Here is a 20,103-nt window from a genome sequence, read left to right as displayed (position 1 = left end):
TCTCGCTCTTGTTCAGGCTGGTCTCGAACTCCTGACCTCCAGGGATCCTCCCGCCTCAGCTTCCCAGAGTGCTAGGATTACAGGCCTGAGCCACTGCGCCCGGCCTGTTTTTTGTTTTTTCGAGATGGGCAAAGTTGGACTAATTGAATGGTTTTCGTATAAATGAGTTTTGGAATAAAACCCACAGAGACTTGGCCAAGTTAGAAATAACCACTGGTAAGCTGATAGTAATATAGAAAATGTGTTACAAATGAAGGCAGTTCCTTTTTGGTGTTAATTTCAGTGGCAGATCTAGGTCGCAATTCATCTTCTGCATACCAGATACCTCTTCTGAAGCTTAAAATAACAAGTTCTATTCAGAGACATTTTCTTTTCTTGTTTTCTTGTGAAACTGCTAAAACATTTAGCAGAGGGTAATTAGGTGACTATTTAAAAATTGGTCTAGCCTTTATATTTAATGGCATTAACATTTAGTAGCTTGGGAGAATTGCCTAAATTACCAATTTGATGTTGGGGAAAGTATTTAGATTAATTTTATTTGGTAAGAAATGTAAATGACTGTTACTAAGTGTTTCAAATAATTCTCAAGGATTTAGTTGTATAAGAGATTGCTTTATCCCTTGCCAGTTTAAGCACTCTGATTACATGTATATTTTAGTATATGATCTCAGTTTAATTGCAAATGATGTTTGCAAACAAAAGATTTTCATTTTGTTGTTCTTAAAAGCAAATATAAACAATGAAAGTTATTTGGTATTTTGTACATTTTAAAGTCTTTGATTTACACTTTTAAATATTTTCTTCAGAAGGTTTCATAACTGTTGTAATATCTGGTTGATTTGGAGTGATTATATATAGAGTATTGCAACTATCATACATTCACATATTATACCAAGTAAATTCTTCACTGTAAAATTTGTTGAATTTGTTCTTCCCAGATATAATAGTAGGATTACTTGGAGTATTTGTCTTAACACTGGCTTACTTGAATCATGTCAGAAGAAATACTATTGTTTAGTGGACAAATTCTATATAGTAAATACTAGATGAAATTTGAAGGTTGGTCAGGACTGTACCTGATATTTAAACCTCAAGATTTCTTGTTAGATATATTTTACAACTAGTAAATAAAAGATGTCATTCTGTCTTGGGCTTGTTAATTCATGATAATCCTTTAAAAATTAAAAATAAATTTTTAATTATAAAAATAATATGTTTATTGTAGAAAATTAGAAAATACAGATAAGCAGAAAAGAGGCTAGACATTTATAATACTACCATCCATAGATAACTATGATTAATACTTTGGTATGTATTTCTCCAGATAGTTTTCTGTGTTACATGACAAGCATAGATGAACTAGACTTTTTCCTTTCTTTGGGTCCTTTGTTTCTTTCTGCAGTATTTTCCTTTAGATCTTTACGTGCTTGGCTTGTCTTATTATTTAGAACTCAGTCTAAATGTCACCTCCTAAAAAGAGCTTCCCCAACATCTAGAGTAGCCTACTTATCACTACCTGATACTTTCTTTTTCTTGTCTAACTAGATCGTAAGGTCCAAGAGAGTAGGGATTGTATCTATCTTAGCACCTATCCCTAGTGCCCAGAAGTGTACCTGGCACATAGTAGGTACTTGAGTGAATAAAGTGCTTGAATGAATAAATGTTTAATATTATAAAAATGGGATTAGAATATCCAAGTGTTAAGTGCTCTGGAAAGAAAGGTAAGATACACATCCCTGACCTTAGATTGCTTACAGTCTAGGAAAGAGGTGGAAAATTAAATATGTAATAACACAGAGTGTGGTAAGTGCTGAGATAGGGAAAGAACAACTAAGGGAGCTCGTATCAGGAGTAGCTACCCAGATTGGGTGGGGAAGAGTTGTTAGAGAAGGCTTTCTGGAAGAGTGACAGTGTAAGCATTTTGTAACCTTGTAAATTTGTATGTCAGTTTTTTTCATCTATAATATAATGTGTAATGGCTGGGTAGTATTTTTTAATATGTAATACCAGAGTTTAATCAGTCCCCTGTTAATAAATATTTAAAGAATTCCTTGTTCTTGTTGTTTTAAATAATACTGTAATGAATATCTTTATATATCTTTAATTATTTTCTTAGGTAACTTTTACTTGGAAGTGGGATTTCTGGGTCTGAGGATTATAAATATTTTTAAGATGTTTGACATTTATCACTAAATTGCCCTCCAGAAAATTGTACCAGTTTATACTTCTAGGAGTATCATATGAGAATGACAAAAAACCAAAAAACTGCCAATTTGGTAATCAAAAATAGAATATTATCGCTTAATTTGCCTTCATTTGATTTGCCTGTATGTACCATAGTAATTTATAGACTATCACAAAATATGACCAGCTTCAATTAAGATTTTACGATGGTTACTGAACAAGTATTTCATACAGTATGACACGTGAAATTACTTGGATATTTCCTTTAGTTTTGTTTGCAAGTCATATTAAATTATTGTTTATCCTTGCATTATCTGCTTTTTAACATAATCTTCAAGCCAGAATATTGTATTTTAGGATCTCCCATTTTATTCATTTTCTAAACATTTAAGTTGTAATGGCAAATTTAGAGAAATTGAGAATAGGCTATTTGAGATCAAGTACCTTAAGAAGCTTGTATGTTGACACTAATATTAGCAACTAACTTCTTTTTAATTATTGTGGCCAGAAACATCAGATGAAAATGGTAAAACCCAGAGAGCTGATGATTTTGTCTTGAAGAAAATAAAGAAGAAAAAGAAAAAGAAACACCGAGAAGACATGCGAGGAAGACGCCTTAAAATGTACAATAAGGAAGTACAAACCGTCTGTGCTGGCCTGACCCGCATCAGTAAAGAAATTCTCACCCAAGGACAAATAAATAGCACTTCAGGAGTTAATAAAGAGTCCTTCAGGTATCTGAAAGATGAACAGTTATGCCGATTAAATTTGGGCATGCAAGAATATCGGGTACCCCAGGGAGTACAAACACCATTTATGACTCACCAGGAACATTCTATTCGTAGAAATTTCTTAAAAACAGGTACTAAATTTAGCAACTTTATTCATGAGGAACACCAGTCCAATGGTGGTGCTCTTGTCCTTCATGCTTACATGGATGAACTCTCATTTTTGTCTCCAATGGAGATGGAGAGATTTTCTGAGGAGTTTCTTGCTTTGACATTCAGTGAAAATGAGAAAAATGCTGCTTACTATGCTTTAGCAATAGTACATGGAGCAGCTGCTTATCTCCCAGACTTCTTGGACTACTTTGCTTTTAATTTCCCCAACACTCCGGTGAAAATGGAAATTCTGGGCAAGAAAGATATTGAAACAACAACCATTTCAAATTTCCACACTCAGGTAAGGTAAAATCATTATTAAATTATTCAGTAAATACAGTATCTCAACAGTATTAACCTCATTCTGTTGCATAGCACTTACCAGCACACTTTTGATAAAAATTCACAGTGATAAAGGTGCTTCAGATTGTTTGTCTGTTCCTCTAATTGAAAAATCTTAATTGCTGAGTTCTTTGGGGTGAGGGTTGTTACTTAAAGAAATGCTTTATACATGTTATGCATCATTACAGATCTTGCTGGAAAACCAATTTGAAAACTAATCTGGTCTTTTACAAATCAGGTGATGTTAGTATGGAGTATGTGATTTAGATCTGGTAGCCTCAAGGTAACTTTAGTTAAGACTTACTTTTGTGTCATAATAAAACACATGAGGTTGTTGGCCTATTTATTTGCCAGGTTTTTGCAGTTTTTGTTTCTCTTCTTTCAGTAACTTGTTGGCAGTCTATCCCAGAAATATACCCCATTTATGTGACTTGGAAGTGTCACTAGGAAGACCGCCATAGCTTCTGCTCCTTCTGCCTATGCACTGTTGTAGGTGAAGACATTTTCTGAAACCTTGCTTGGGCAGCTAGGCTTAAGTCAGCAGGGAAACGTTTCCTTCCTAACCAGTGGTTTTAACCAAACATTTTTTTCAGCGATGTTATTTTAGGGCATGAGAAGAAGTTAATAATGTGTCCTAGGTTTTTTTTTTGCTTACTTTTCTCATAAGGATTATGAATATGAATGGTCAGCTATAAGTTTGTACTATACATATTGTAAATTGAAGTTTAGTGAAGATTATTTCACTTTTTAAAGATTTATGATTATATATCCCATTTTTTCAGATTATCTAGTAATTTGCTGCCATTCATTTACCTTAAGATATATATATTTTTAGATAAATAGACTGTTGCATAATAAGACTCTCAGCTGCCTGCATTATAGTGGTTTCAGGCCACTTAGATTTATTTGAAACCTTCTTTAACTTGAATCTTTTTAGTGAGTCTTACCTTCTTTGCCTCCAATGAGGGGAGTATCCAGTTTAGATTTATGAGCTTCAGAATTTCTCTAATTGAAGTTCTCTCTGCAGTAGAGAGAGCAGGAGCAGCCAATCTGGAGAGGTCGCAAGATGGGGCTGCCCAAGATGTTGGAACACGATGTGCAATAAAGGGCTTCGTCTTGGATTTTGGCCTTGTTACCACAATCAGGTACCGAAGTGCTGACTTTTGTAGTAGATCTTCTTTTTTCTTTTTTCTTTTTTTTTTTTTTTAAGAGTTTTGCCCTTCAAAGGTTAAGGAATCCTATTTTTATAATATTGCTGAAGACACTGAAAACAGTTCTAATATGGTCCATAATCCCCGTAAGTCCTTACTTAACAAGAAAAGATATTGCTGAGAGCAGAGTTAAACATGCTTTATCACTTTTTTAGTTTTAAAAAATGCAGCAGATTTTCTCTTCTGATTGATAGACCAGCAAGCATATCTGAGAAATAAGCTAGAAATTTTGGGGAAAAAAGTCCTGGTTTTGTAAAGGTGACTTTTTCACTTTCATATAAGTCTGTAGTGGATCAAATTAGTATGTCAACAGACAGTATCCAGTCTAAATAGTTAATAAAAGAATATATCTCAGAATATTCCCTGCTGATTTTTGTCCTCCAATTAATTTTTAAAAATGGAGCTGAAATTTAAGTGACTGTACCAACAACTTACCTTGACATTTACTTTGAGATTTATAAAATAACCACTTTTAAAGAACATATCAGATTATTATTAAATACTTCACCACATAAGAATATTGGGGACTGTAATGAGTCTTGTGCTCTGGTGATCCTAGAAGTTAATTTTATTTATGAATTAGTCATTGAAGAGAGAGAGGGCTATGGGGTGGATGTGGGAACTTCAATTAGCCTGTGAAACTTTAATTTAAATTTGCACCCATTAAATCTTTGACAGATGTTGGGATGGAAGCTAACACAGTAGTTCAGATTTATTTAGTACTTCATGGTTTATAGAAATGCATTCACATTCATATCTGAATATTTGAAACTACCTAGGGAGTGGGTAAGCAATTTTATCTGTTTTCCGTTGAAGAAAGTGAGGCTTGGAGATGTTCATTGTTATCCAAGGTCATATAATTAGTAAGTAGAAGAGGCCAGATGTAAACCTACGCCACCTGAATAATGTACACATAATTTTACCATATTCTGTCCTTACTTTAGCCATTGGAGAAGAGATTAGTGCTTTTATTTGTCTAACACAGTGAAATTAAAGTATCTCAGTTTAAAACAATATGCAAAAGGCTTTTGTTTTTAGGTTTTTGTTTTTTTGTTTCTGAGACAGAATCTTGCTCTGTCACGCTGGCTTAGAGTACAGTGGTGTGATCATAGCTCACTGCAACCTCAAACTCCTGGGCTCAAGTGATCCTCCTGCCTCAGCCTCCCAGGTAGCTGGGACTACAGGTGTGCACCACCACTCCTGGCTAAGTTTTCTATTTTTTGTAGAGATGGGATCTTGCTCTTGGTCAGCTGGTCTCGAACTCCTGAGCTCAAGCAGTCCTCCTGTCTCGGTCTCCCAGAGTGCTAAGATTAAACCACAGCATTGAATTAAGTGAATACTTGGGGTATTTTGGACTTCTATGTTTTATGAAATCTTATGATGTTCTGTTAAACCTACAAATAAAGTCAAATAAATTTTTTATTACTTACAGTTATTGGAAGTCATTTATAGTTTAAAGATGTAGCCATAATAATTATTCATGACTATATTTCAAGATAGTTTACTCAGCAAACATGTATTGAGAATCTGCCATGTACTGGGCACTCTAATGTTCTTAAAAGGACTAATTGCTGAGTTCAGTCTAGTGGGGGAGATGAATAAACCAGGCAGTTATAATACAGTGTAAGTACTAGAGTAGAGGTATGCATGCATAAGGAAAACCCTATCATAGAAGGAACATAGTCTGTGATGTTATGTAACTCAGACTTGAGTTGTTTAGAAAAGACATTTTAAGGCATGTTATGCTTAAGTACAGTCTTTTGATGTTGAAACAGGGTCTTGCTCTGTTGCCCAGGCTAGAGTGCAGTGGCATCATCATAGCAAACTGCAACCTTGAACTGGGCTCAGGCAATCCTCCTACCAAGTAGCTGGGACTACAGGCACGTGCCCCCACGCCCGGCTAATTTTTTTATTTTGTGTAGAGACAGGGTCTCACTGTGTTTCCCAGGCTAGTCTTGAACTCCTGGTGCTAAGGGATCCTTCTGCCTAGGCCTCTCAAAGTGCTGGAATTACAGGAGCGAGCAACCATGCCGGGCCCTTGAGTACAGTCTTGAAAGCAGATTAATACTTAACTTGAGTGAGGACATTTTAAGGGAATAACAGCCTAAGCAAATACACAAGGGCATTTGAGAATGTGGTACTTTCAGGAAGCTGCAAATAGCTTGACATGGCAAGAGTATACGCTGACTATTAAGGGATGGGAGGAGTTGAGATCAGAGGCAGAGAGACATAGTCAGGATTGTGAAGAGCCTTTTATGATGTGGTTTTAAAAAATTAATACTTTTTCCCAAAGGTAATGGGGAGTCATTGGTGAGTTTTAATAGGGGAATGCTATCAATTTATGTTTGTAAAGATTATATGGCAGTGTGGAGGATGGGATTGAGGGGGGATACGAGAAGAAACAAGAAGACTGGTTACCATAATGATCAGATCAGAAATTATCCATGTCCAAACTGGTATGGACACTAAAGAGAAAAGAATGAAATTTGAAAAATAATTAGAAGATGGAGATTAACTGGACTTGGTGAGGAAGAGGACAAAGTCTTAAGATGTGGTTTGGATAAATGAGTGGTTGGTGGTACTGGTCAAAGTCAATACAGGGTTGAAAAAGCTGGTTTTAAGTGTGGAAGGGGGGGTGATGAGTTCACTTTGAGATATTTTGAGTTGGAGGTACCTTTGGGCGTTTATGGGTAAATTTCTATTAGGTAGTTGAATATATGGATGAAAGATTAAGAGACATGTCTAGGCTGGAGATGTAGAAGTTGGATTCATTAATGTATTGGTGATCCAGGGATAGCATTAGAATGGAAAAGAGATGAAACTAAGGGTGGAATCCTTTGATGCATCCACATGTAAGTGTGAGGAACATGGGAAGAGATCAGAAAGAAAGACAGGTGGAAAGAATACTAGGATACAAGTTTTCTAGATTTTAACAGTGATAGAGTGATTAAGTATTTCATCCATATGAAGGATCAAGTTAAGTAAGGATGGAAAAGTGGTAGGCTGATCAATTAGGAATTTAATTGGAGACATTATCAAGACCAGTGCTTTGCAAACCATGTACATCTAAATACTACTGTAAATTGTGCCTTTTCTTTAGAACTTTGTCACTCAAAGTGTGCTGTACCTATGAATTTGGCACTACGAGGGAACTTGTTAGGAATGTAGACTCAGTGGCTCTTACTCAGATTTTCGGAATCAGATTCTGCATTTTAAAAGATCTCCAGGTGATTCATATGCCCATTAAGGTTTGAGAAGCTTTAGAACTCATTTAGCAGGAGGAAGTAAAATTTCGGTTTGCTTTGTGCAAGAAAAATTGTAACTTCTGTTATTTTTCCATTTTAAATTATTGTAGTGGCTAAAACTAGGATTCAAATGTAGGTGTTTTTTTTCTTTTAATATTCTATAAAACTCAAATGTTTTAACACCGAAGGAGGTAAATTCATGATATTAATCAAAACATTAAGATGATCCTTGTTTGATTACTTAACTGTTAGCAGTTGATACAGGATAACTTCGTAAAGTTAAGTTTCTAATCTAAAGGGCTACATATATATTGACACAATATGGTGTTTTTATAATTCTGTAGGATTATTCAGGTCTGAATGAGTTTTAAATAGTCATTGGCTAAGTAACAGTTTTGATCAAAAAGTTTGAGTGTTTGTAGATTCTTTAGGTTAGGTAATGGAGAAAAATTAGTGTTCACTTAGAAATGTATTTCTCAAAAAAAAATCTGTCTGTCTATGCATATACACACACACTTTAGGAGTAAATATAATCTGTCATATTTTTGCTTAGGTCTTATATTTTGGCTACATGAAAACTTTTTAAATGGTTTTAAACTTTGAATTGCGATAGCTTTGCAATAAGATAAGTATGTAATCCTTGGCTCCCTCTACTTTATGAAAATCCTATGGCAGCAGATTAATTAAAAATTCAGATCTTCTAGTCATTTTATGGACCAACAGGATTTTAGAACAGAGGAGCCATTTCCAAACCTTGTTTTATAGGTAAAGAAGGTCACATTTTGGTTATGACCTTCCCCAAGTTTAAATAGTGGCAGATCTTCAAAGAGGAATTGCCTGTCCCTGAATGGTATTATTTCATTCTATAGGTTAGAGATTGTTGTAAATTATAATGTGCATATAATTCACCGGGGAATCTTGTTAAAATGTAGATTTTGATTTTGTATATCTGAGGTGGGGCTTTATAGTCTGCATTTCTGACAGACTTCCGGGTGATGCTGATGTTGCTATTCAGTGGGCCAGCAAGGCTATATAGGTCTCAAAATCTATATATTAATTACAAACACAATAACAAACACTAAGAATATAGTAAAGTTAAAAGGGAATTGTTTTAAATATCACTATCTGAGACTCTTCACGTTATAGCAACTAAGTAATTGAAGAGTGTACAGGGAGAAGGGTGTGCATGCACACCCATATGTGTGCACTGGGGGAAGAGGAGATTGGCAAATCTGCATATTTTAAGTTCTTATCAGAAAATTTCTGTATATAATATTGAGGTCACTGACTGAGGATCATAGTTTTTAAACTTTATTTGGGTAGTAGTAGTTCCTATAAATGTTACTTTTATTACTCTATAAAATGATAATGTTATATACAATTGGAGTGTTTAATTTTAATGTCTACTATTCCAGAGAAAAACAAAAAATGTTATTTGCTCATAGTGTGTTGGGACAGAGGCCTTAAATGGGCTTATTGTATGTTCTCTGATCTTTGATTAATATAATTAACATTTTATAGTGAATTGATAGTGCTAATAAAGAGTGGAACTAGTAGAGTGGTAGGTAGCTTGGAAATAACTGAGAAACCCTTAAGGAACTCTATATATCAGTGTGTTATATAAAAGGATAAATAAATATTTTAAGTAGCGTGCTTTAAAAAATAAAACAGCATAAATAAAAATAGTAGGTTTCATTCTTTTTTTCTCTCATTCTAAGTATAGCTTATAATAAACTCACTTTGACCCACTCAAACTGGCTGTGTGTTTTAAAATGGAAATGCCTTTTGATTCACAGGTCACAAGGTTAGGAAGATTGCTGGCTATCTTTTTCATTTCTGTTTTTTAAATAATAAGCTCGAATAGACTTCTTCCTGAAACATGAGTTCTGTGGAATAATCTACCCCCTTCCCTGCAAACTCCCATATACAGGGTTTTCCATATAGTGCATTTCTAGTTTGGTGTTCTCCTGAGTTATTAACCAACTTATGACTCTCTTTTGTAAAAGGTATATGTATTGGGAACACAGCTGAGCTTGCTTAACTCTCAGAAATTCCTACAAGATAACTTTGTAAAGTTGAGTTTCTAATATAAAATACTATATGTGTATTGACATAGAGCAATGTGCATATTCAAAGTAATTTATAAGATTTTATAGATATTACAAATATATTCAATTTTTATGCAAAGCTAACTGCTGTTTTCTCATAGGCATATTTCTGTTTCATCCCGCATCCTTCTCCCCTCTCCACTTTGCCTTCTGATTTTACTAAAGGCTGAGTTTTTCCTATTGACATAATGTCTCCTTCTATGGCAGTCTTATTTTTTACTGTTCTTTGGTCTCCACTTACCTCCCTCCAGTCTTCCTAACACTTGTTTCTTACTCCACTGCGCCCCAATACATACATTTTGGAAAGGGTAGGACTCAATTTGTTCTTTGCTTTCAGGTGCCATTTCCAGGCCAGATTTTTCCCAAACTTGCCAGATCCAAAGAATAATCTGGAATTGCTAGTGCAGGATACGCATTAGAATCTCAGGTTCTTTTCCTGGAAATTCTGATTCATTAGATCTAGAGTGAGGCCTGAGATAAGTACCTCAAGTGATTTGATTCCTATAATCAGCCAAGTTTAAGAAACACTATTTTAAACCATATACCTCATCTACCATTACTCTAATTCTCTTAATTTGACCTGTAGATACCATCTTCTTACAATTTCATAGCATCGTAGACTAACAGATAATCATCTAATCTCTACAAAGTGCAAATTAAAGAAAAAAATATTTGGATTGGTAATCATTCGGGACCTTGTCTCTCTGTAAGATTTCATAAGGCTTCCATTGGTCCCTCAACATTGCCCAGGAAGCCTACTTCTTTTCTTTGTTCAGCCTCCTTGCCTATTCTCTGTAATTACTATTTAAATGTTTTTATCTGTATATATCTTTTCCTCATTCCCTCCTGTTAGAGAAATTATCGCATATCCTCCTAATCTGAAGTAAAATGACCTTCGGCCTAGAATTCCCTACCTATCTAGTGGTCTCTCACTGGAGAGAAAAAAAATCTATGCACACACACACGTATACTTCAGTAATAAATATATTTATGATAGTTTTGCTTAGGTGTTATAGTTTATAATTATTCTGTTCTGGATTCCATCTGTTAGCCTACTAAGGTTTTTAAAAAATTGTTGTAAAATATACAAAACATAAAATTTACCATTTTAACCATTTTTAACTGTATTAATGTAATTCTGTGGCATTAAGTACATTCACAACATTGTATAACCATCATCACCGCCATCCATTTCCAGAACTTTTCCATCTTACCAAACAGAAACTGTACCCATTTACTTAGGATCTTTAATGTCAGTTACCCACCCCCTACCCCTCCAACCTTTGCTGCCTCCGTTCCCACGGGAAGAAGAGTATAAATTATATTAAATGAATTTCTGCTTTATATGTGTATTCCTTTCTCTACATAAATCTTTATCCTGAATTTTTGGTTTATTATTTCCATGTATCTTTTAATATTTTACTACCATGTATGAACAGAAAAACAATATGTTACTGTACGTTTAAAACTTTATAAATAGTATATCGCATGTATCCTTCTGCGGATTGTTTTGGTTCAACATTGTTTTTGAGAATTATTTTGATACATGTAACGCTAGTTCATTCATTTTAACCACTGTGTTTAGTATTTCATTGGGTGACTATATCACAATTTATTTATTCTTGGACATTTAGCTTCTTTACAGTTTTGTAATATTATTGTGTTACAGCAAACGTTTGTGTATCTGTTTATCTGCATGTATATCCTGGTTTCTCTATTTGCCTTTTTTCCTGTCTGGCATGTCATGACTGTTGCCTGGTTTCAGTGACTCAAATAAGATCTCCCATGTTTAAAAAGTCTTTTTTCTACTATTACATTTTTTTTTTTTTTTTTTTGAGACAGAGCCTCACTCTGTTGCCCGGACTAAAGTGCCATGGCATCAGCCTAGCTCACAGCAACCTCAAACTCCTAGGCTCAAGTGATCCTCCTGCCTCAGCCTCCTGAGTAGCTGGAACTACAGGCATGCGCCACCATGCCTGGCTAATTTTTTCTATATATTTTTAGTTATTTGGCTAATTTCTTTCTATTTTTAGTAGAGACGGAGTCTCGCTCTTGCTCAGGCTGGTCTCAACTCCTCAGCTCAAAGGATCCACCGGCCTCGGCCTCCCAGAGTGCTAGGATTATAGGCATGAGCCACCGCGCCCGGCCTGCCGTTACATTTTGATTGGTAGTGTAGATAGGTGTGGAATTCTAGATGGGAGGTCGTTTTTCTTCAGATTTATAAAGGCATTGCTCCAACATTTAAACTTCTAGCGCGGCTGTTGAGAAATCCAATGCCGTAATTGATTCCTGATTCTTTTCGGGTGTTCTATTTTTTTCTTTATGGAAGCTTTCAAAATCTCTTTTCTATAGAATTTCAGAATATCAAGGATAGTGTGCTTTGAGATAGGACTTTTTTCTTAAAAAATTACTATGAAATATTTCAGACATATAAAGAGATATAAAGAATAATAACAAATAGCTGTGTTCCTACCACCTGGCCTAAAAAATAAAACATAACCAATGCAGTTGAACTGTGCTCCCACTCCCACCTTTTTAATATGGAAGCACATGTCCTTCTGTTAGAGAAATTTTTCTTGTATTCTTTCTTAATTTCTTTCTCTCAGTTTTCAGTGTTCGTTTTTTCTGAAACTTTTTTGGGGGTGGGGGGACAGGGTCTCGCTTTGTTGTCCAGGCTAGAGTGCAATAGTGTCATCATAGCTCAGTGCAGCCTCCAACTCCTGGGCTCAGGCAGTCCTCCTGCCTCAGCCTCCTGGGTAGCTGGGACTACAGGCATGCACTATCACACTTGGCTAATTTTTTAAATTTTTTGTAGAGATGGGCTCTTGCTATTGGCCAGGTTGGTCTCAAACTCCTGGGCTCAAGTGATCCTCCAGCCTCGTCCTCCTGAAGTGCTAGGATTACAGGCGTGAGCCACCTTGCCTGGCCTGAAACTTTTTTTTTTGTTACTTTTATGTTAAGGCTCCTAACTGAACCTCTAATTTTTTCATCTTTCTTTTCCTATTATATTTTTGTCTTTTTTCCCCCTCTACTTTCTGGGGGATTTAACTATCTTCTTGATGTTGACTAATTTCAGCTATAATCTTTTAATTTGAGAACTTGTTCTTGTTCTCAGTTCCTTTTTTTAAAATAACTTTGTTATTGTTTCATGGATATAATATCTATCTGATATTAATACTTGTTTTGAAATTTTTTTTATGGTCTAAGTTGTCTCTGTTTTCAAGTTTTTTTTTGTTTTAGTCTTCTGTTTGTGGTAGATGTTTTCATCAAACATCTGGTGATCTGTTCATATTTAAATGTGAGTCAGTATAAAACTGATGAGAAACTCTGTGAATACATAGGGTAGGGGTTATCATTTGATGACTGGGTAGGGAATCTGGTTATATCATTATGAGAAAAACCTCAGATATCAATGTTTAGGAGATCTTTTCTTTCTGGGGCTTTTAATTTCTGTAGCTAAGAATCCACCACATTTTTGCCAAAGGGTAGAGTAGGCTATGTACCTGTCTGCTAGAATTCTTGGAGCTGAGCTATAGGAGGAGGTAGGTGATTGCATTGTTAAATGAATGGAGCTTTACTTAATCCCATGCTTTCCTTTAATGGTTTTCTCCCATACTCGTGTCTTATATCATTGTGTCTGTAATTGTTGGTTCACTTTCTACACAAATAGATAAGAAAAGGAGTATGGAGGGAGGTGAAAAGTAAGTAAATAGAGAAGTCTAACAAGCCTTTAAGCAGATTTTAAAGCCATCTCCTTTGTTTTTCAGTTCCATGCTTTGTTCCCTACCTTCTAGAAAACTTAGCCTTTCCATGGTTCTGTAGCATAAACTGACTTTTTGGGTATTCTCTATATAGGTACTTAGTACTCAAAGGTTCTCAATCTCCTAATTCTATACACTTTTCACCTTCCAAAAATGTTTTCATAGCTTGTATCTACAGGTTTTACTTCTGCTCTCTTTTACTTTCTGGGATTCATACCCTTTCCTTATACTCTCATTCGAGCGGGGTTTTGATAAGGAATATAAATAAATCATGTGCTTAGTCTACCGTGTTTAAACAGTAGTCCTCTTCACCTTTTCATCTTTAGCAGATTCTTCCTTTTAACGTTGAAGCATGATCACACAAAAGAAGACTTAAATGGAAAAACATACTACTATGTTCTTGGGTAAGAAGAATGAACATCAATATGAGAATTTTTCCTGAATATAATTTTCTTATAATGGAACACAATGCCAATAAAATGTAAATAGTTTTTTCTGGGACAAACAAGCAGATTTTGAAGTTTATGTGAAAAAATAAATAGGCAAGAATATCCAGAAGAGAAAAGTAGTGATGGAGGAGTTCCCTACCAGGTACCAATACATTCTAAAGATTTAATTATTAAATCACGATGTACTAGTTTATAAACACTGGTGAGACAGAAAAGTCCAGAAATAAACCCCAGTACATATAGGCATTTGATATATAAAGATGATAGCATCTCAGATCATTTGTGGCAGAGAGAAGATAGTGTTGGGACATCTGGGACATATTTAGAATTTGTCTTTGTATTACTGTATACCAAGGTAAATCTTAAATGGGATCAAAGATTTAAATGTGTAAAATGGGGACATTAAAGTAATACACAAAAACATGGAAGAATTCTTTTATAACTTTGAAATGGGAAAATACTTTCTATTCATGAACCCTAAAAAAGCAAAAAGCACTGTAAACAAAGTCAGAAGACAAATTATGAAAATTAGTGCTTGCTTCAGCAGCACATATACTAAAATTGGAACAATACAGAGAAGATTATCATGGCCCCTGTGCAAGGATGACATGCGAATTTGTGAAGTGTTCCATATTTAAAAAAAAAAAAGAAAAAATTATTTACAACTCATATCACTGACAAAGGATTAACCTCCCTAAATTATAAAGAGCTCTAGAAATAAACAAGAGAAATACCAATAACCCAATGTAAAAATAAGCAGGCGGTGTGAATGGATGGTTCACAGAAAAAGAAATGCAAATGGCCCTTTAACATCTGAAAAGAGAAAAAGGAAAAATTAATTTTTTTTCTTTTTTGAAGAGACAAGGTCTTGCTGTCACCAAGGTGGAGTGCAGTGGCATGATCATAGCTCACTACAGCCTCAAACTCCTGAGCTCAAATGATCCTCCTGCCTGAGCCTCCTGAGTAGCTGGGATTACAGGTGTGTGCCACCATACCTGGCTAATTTTTCTGTGTTTTATAGAGACAGGGTCTCCCTGTGTTGCTCAGGCTGTTGTTGAACTCCTGGGCTAAGGCAATCTTCCTGCTTCAGCCTCCTAAAGTGCTGGGATTACAGGTGTGAGCCACCACACCTGGCCAGAAAAATGAAATAAAAACTACCAAGATGCCAGTGCCCACCACTCACCTCCTGAGATGCTCCCCCAAAAGCCCCTGTTGCTAAGTTTCATGGAAGACAGTTTTTCTGCAGACAGTGGGAGGGGGGACGGGGCAAGGATAGCAGAGCTCTGCAGCCCGGTCCCTAACAGGCCCAAGACCAGTACTGGTCCACAGCCCTGGGGGTTGGGGACTGCAGCTATAGAGCATTGCTCAGTCTTTCCGTTTTAAACATTCTCCCTTGATCCGATTTCCCTTTCTGTCAATCTTATTTTCACAGCCAAACTTGAAAGAATTGTTTACACTTGCTGTCCTCGTTTCTTCATCTTTTCTCAAATTTGGTTTCAGCCCCCATAATTTCTCTGAAACATCTCTTGGTATTACCAATGGGCATTTTTCATCTTCTTCTTACTAGAAACCTCAGCAACATTTTGACCAAGCTCTTAAAATGTTTCTTTCCTTGATGTTCAGGATATTGTGCTCTCTTGGTTTTCTTTTTAACCTCTGTGACCACTTAACCACTCCTTTACATTTCCTTTTTTGCTTACCCTCTTGGGTTTTTTAAATGAAGTTTTCTAAGAACCACTCCCCCCCAACTCTGTATATTTTCTCTAGTCAGGTTAAGTCTAACGTTTCAATTATTGCCAATCACAAGGATTTATAACCTTAGTCTAGACCTTTTAGTCTAGACGTCTTCTGATTCCAGGCCCAGCTGCCTTGTTGATGTACACTTGGGTACACAAAGTACCTAGTTTCCATTGCTGCTATAACGGATTACCACAAACATAGTGGTTTAAAACAACACAAATTTAGTCTTTTACAGTTCTGAAGGATCTGAGGGAAATTTTTTTTGCCTTTTTTAGATTCTAGTGTCCATCTGTATTTCCTGGCTTGCATTCCCTTCCTCCATCTTCAAAGTCTATCACTCCAATTTCTGTTTCCATCATCACACCACATTCTCCTAGTCAAATCTCCTTCTGCCGCAGCCTTATAAGGCTAGCTATGATTATGTTTAGGGTCTACCTGGATAATGCAGGATAATCTCATCTCAAGATCCTTAATTTATTCACATCTACAAAGTCCCTTTTGCCATTAAGTAACATTCACAGGTTCTAGGGATTAGAACCTGGATATCTTTGGGAGCCATTTTGCAACCTGTCACATACTTCAAGCTCATCATGTCCAAAGCAGAAGATATCATCTCCCCATGCAAACCTGGTCCTCCTCCAGAAGACAGAGTAATTTCTCCATCCAGTTGCAAAGTGCAGAATCTGATAGTCATCCTTGATACTCCTTTCTCTTTTCTATCATATCCAGTTTTTGTCCAAATCTTAATAATTTTATCTCCTGGATACTTTTCAAATCTGTCTCTTTTTTTTTTTTTTTGAGACAGAGTCTCACTCTCTTGCCTGGGCTAGAGTGCCATGGCATCAGCCTAGCTCTCAGCAACCTCAAACTCCTGAGCTCAAGCGATCCTCCTGCCTCAGCCTCCCAGGTAGCTGGGACTACAGGCATGCGCCACCATGCCCGGCTAATTTTTTGTATTTTTAGTTGTTTGGCTAATTTCTTTCTATTTATAGTAGAGACGGGGGTCTTGCTCTTGCTCAGGATGGTCTTGAACTCCTGAGCTCAAGCAATCCTCCCTCCTTGGCCTCCCAGAGTGCTGGGATTATAGGCGTGAGCCATCGCACTCGACCTAAATCTGTCTCTTTTTTTCTTCCTTTTAAAAAAGCCGGGCATGGTGGCTCACGGCTCTGTTCCTAGCCTACTCTGAAGGCCAAGTTGGAAGGATCACTTGAGGCCAGGAGTTTGAGACCAGCCTGGGCAACATAGCAAGACCTCCTCTCCCTAAAAAAAAATAAATAAATAAAGCAGGCTATTAGCTTAGCCTATCATTTATTTGGAAGAGTAAAAAAACCCTGTTAACTGATCTCTTTTCTTTCTGTGCCCCTCTGAGAAAACTAAACAAACAAAAAGGGCAAATTGGATAATTGTCCTTCTCTTCAGACCCTTTAGTGGCTTTCCCAGATCCTAAATGTGATCTTCAAGTCTCTCCATAATCTAGCCACAGCTCATTTCTCTAGTCTCGAGAATCTTTATTTTTCTCTTTTATTTTTTGTGTTTAATATCATTAGCTTTCTTTTAGACCTTGGAAAGGGCAATGCTTAAGAGATTTTGTTTCCCTCTGAACTTGTTTTTCAGATTTTTGCTCAATGTTACTTCTAAGAACACTTTATGCCTTGGATCAGGATCCCATGTTTTCTTTCAAGTGTCACATACCTTTCATTTTGAAGACATTGCAGTTTATAGTTAAATATTTATTTAGATTAGGGTCTTCCTTTCCCTACTAGACTGTAAGCCTCAAGTGCCCAGGAACAAGTTTGTTCTGTATTTATGAGGACAGTGCCTGGCATATAATATATAGTCATATGCTGTATAAGAATATTTTCTGTCACTGAAGGACTCCATATATGATGTTGGTCACGTAAGATTATAAGGGAGCTGAAAAACTCCTATCACCTAGTATTTACTGTACTTTTTATTGCTATTTTAGAGCGTACTCCTTCTACTAATAAAAAAGTTGACTGTAAACAGCCTCGGGCAGATCCTTTAGGAGGTATTTCAAAAGACATTGTTATCCTAGAAAATAACGGCTCTTGGCTGGACTTTCCAGTGGGACAAGATGTGGAGATCGAAGATAGTGATATTGATGAGCCTGACCCTGTGTAGGCTTAGGCTAATGTGCTTGTTTGTGTCTTAGTTTTTAACAAAGTTTAAAAAGTAAAACAAAAGAGATTTTTAATAGGAAAAAGCTTATAGAATAAAGATATAGAGAAAATATTTTTGTATAGCTGTGCAGCGTGTTTGTGTTTTAAGCCAATAATTACAAAAAATTTAAAAAGTTAAAAAAATTAAAAAGTTATAAAGTTACAGTAAGATAAGTTTATTACTGAAGAAAGAAAATCCTTTTTTATAGATGTAGTGTAGCCTAAGTGTATAGTGCTTATAAAGTCTATAGTAGTGTACGGTAATGTCCTAGGCCTTCGTATTCACTTACCATTCACTCATGGATTTGCCCAGAGCAACTTTCAGGCCTGGGAGCATCATTCATGGTAAGTACCCTTTACAGGTATACCAGTTTTTATTTTTTATACTGTATTTTTACTGTACCTTTTCTGTTTAGAAACACAAATACTTACCATTGTGTTCCAGTTGCCTACAGTATTCAGTACAGTAATATGCTTTATAGGTTTGTAGCCTAGGACATAAAAGCTATACCATATAGCCTAGGTGTATAGTAGGCTATACCATCTGGATTTGTGTAAGTACTCTCTATGATGTTCACACAAGGGTGAGATCACCTAATGACATTTCTCAGAACATACCCCCATTGTTAAGCAACATGACTGTATGATAGACTTGTATTAAATGAATGACACCTGCATTTCTGTAACTCCTGTTCTTTAAGGTTATGTAAATCCACTCTTCTGTGATAGCCTCCAAGTATTCGAAGACTATTATGTCCCCCCCTTTAATCTTTTCTAAAGTTAAGCACTTTTGAAATACTTTAAATTTCTTACACTCTTTCTCCAATTTGAGTTGGTCACAAACAAGTCTCTTATCATCTTAATTGTTCTCTTTTGTGTGTGCTCTAGTTACAGATATTTTCTAGCCCAGATAAGGAGCTAATACTCCAGATGTCATCATGCAATGCAGTTAATTGCCTTCCTTAGTACAAAGTATACAAGATACAGACAAAACCACCATGATAAAGAGACCCAATATATGATAGCTAGAACAAAAAGTTTCTCTCTTGTGTAGCAGTCCAGAGGCTGGCAATGATGTCATTTAGGATCTTGGTTTCCTTCTATCTTTAAGTTTTGCTATTCCTTCTGGTGTTATGTGTATTTTTGAGCCTCTCCACCACTCTGTTTCAGCCTTCAAAAGAGAGAAAGAGGAAGTGGAGGGCAAATCAGTTTCTTATAAAGGCATGCTCTGGAAATTGCATATGTAACTTATGCTAATGTCCTATTGGCCAGAATGTAGTCACAGGCCACATTTAGCTGTCAGGGAGCCTGACTTATTGGCCTTATGCCCAGGAAGTTCTCTTACTTAAAGGAAGAAGTAGTTTGCTTGTTTGGCATCAGTTTCATGCAGTTGGTGTGTTGAGTTTGTGGTCACAAATATTGTTCATCTTCTAAATTGTGTTGTTAATTAAATGCATCAAAACATTTGCATTTGTTTCATTTAATGCAAGTGATAGACATGTTAATCAGCAGCTCTTCTTTTTTTTTTTTTTGCCAGAGTTTAATGGTTGATTACTTCATTTCTAGCATATATAAATTCAACAAATATTTGTTACTACCTACCAGGCACTTTTGTATTACACATAAATACTATTGAATAATACAGATTATTCTCTTTCACAAAGTTTACATTCAAACACATTCCCTGATTTCTTTTTGAGTAGTTTAAATTGGGGGTTGGTAAACTTTTTCTAAAAATGGCCAGATAGTATTTTAGGCTCTGTGGACGATACCATTTCTGTCCATTTCTATCACAACTACTTAGTTAACTCTGCCATTGTAGTGTAAGTGAATGGGGTGTGACTGTGTTCCAATAAAACTTTGGCAGCTTGGATTTGGCCTGTGGGTTGCAGTGTGCTAACTCCTGGTCTAAATTAAAAGCATATGTTTCCTTATCAGTCAATCATTTGTCAACTTCCTTTAGCTTAGTTCTTTACTGAAAATGCATTCTTTTTTTTTTTTT

The 20,103-nt window shown here is 35.9% G+C and overlaps 1 protein-coding gene across 1 annotated transcript in view; it reads left to right on the top strand.

Annotated features, from left to right (window-relative positions):
• The window catches only part of RSBN1 (round spermatid basic protein 1), a 57,164-nt gene that overhangs the window by 15,825 nt on the left and 21,236 nt on the right, over window positions 1–20,103 (top strand). The window contains exon 2 of the mRNA XM_012644636.1: window positions 2,693–3,366. Within this exon, the coding sequence (XP_012500090.1) occupies window positions 2,693–3,366 (674 nt within the window). The remainder of the gene's footprint in view (window positions 1–2,692; window positions 3,367–20,103) is intronic.

Source organism: Propithecus coquereli, unplaced genomic scaffold (genome assembly GCF_000956105.1).
Source record: "Propithecus coquereli isolate 6110/MARCELLA unplaced genomic scaffold, Pcoq_1.0 Scaffold215, whole genome shotgun sequence".
NCBI lineage: Eukaryota > Metazoa > Chordata > Mammalia > Primates > Indriidae > Propithecus > Propithecus coquereli.
This window is presented reverse-complemented; position numbering and strand designations above follow the sequence as displayed.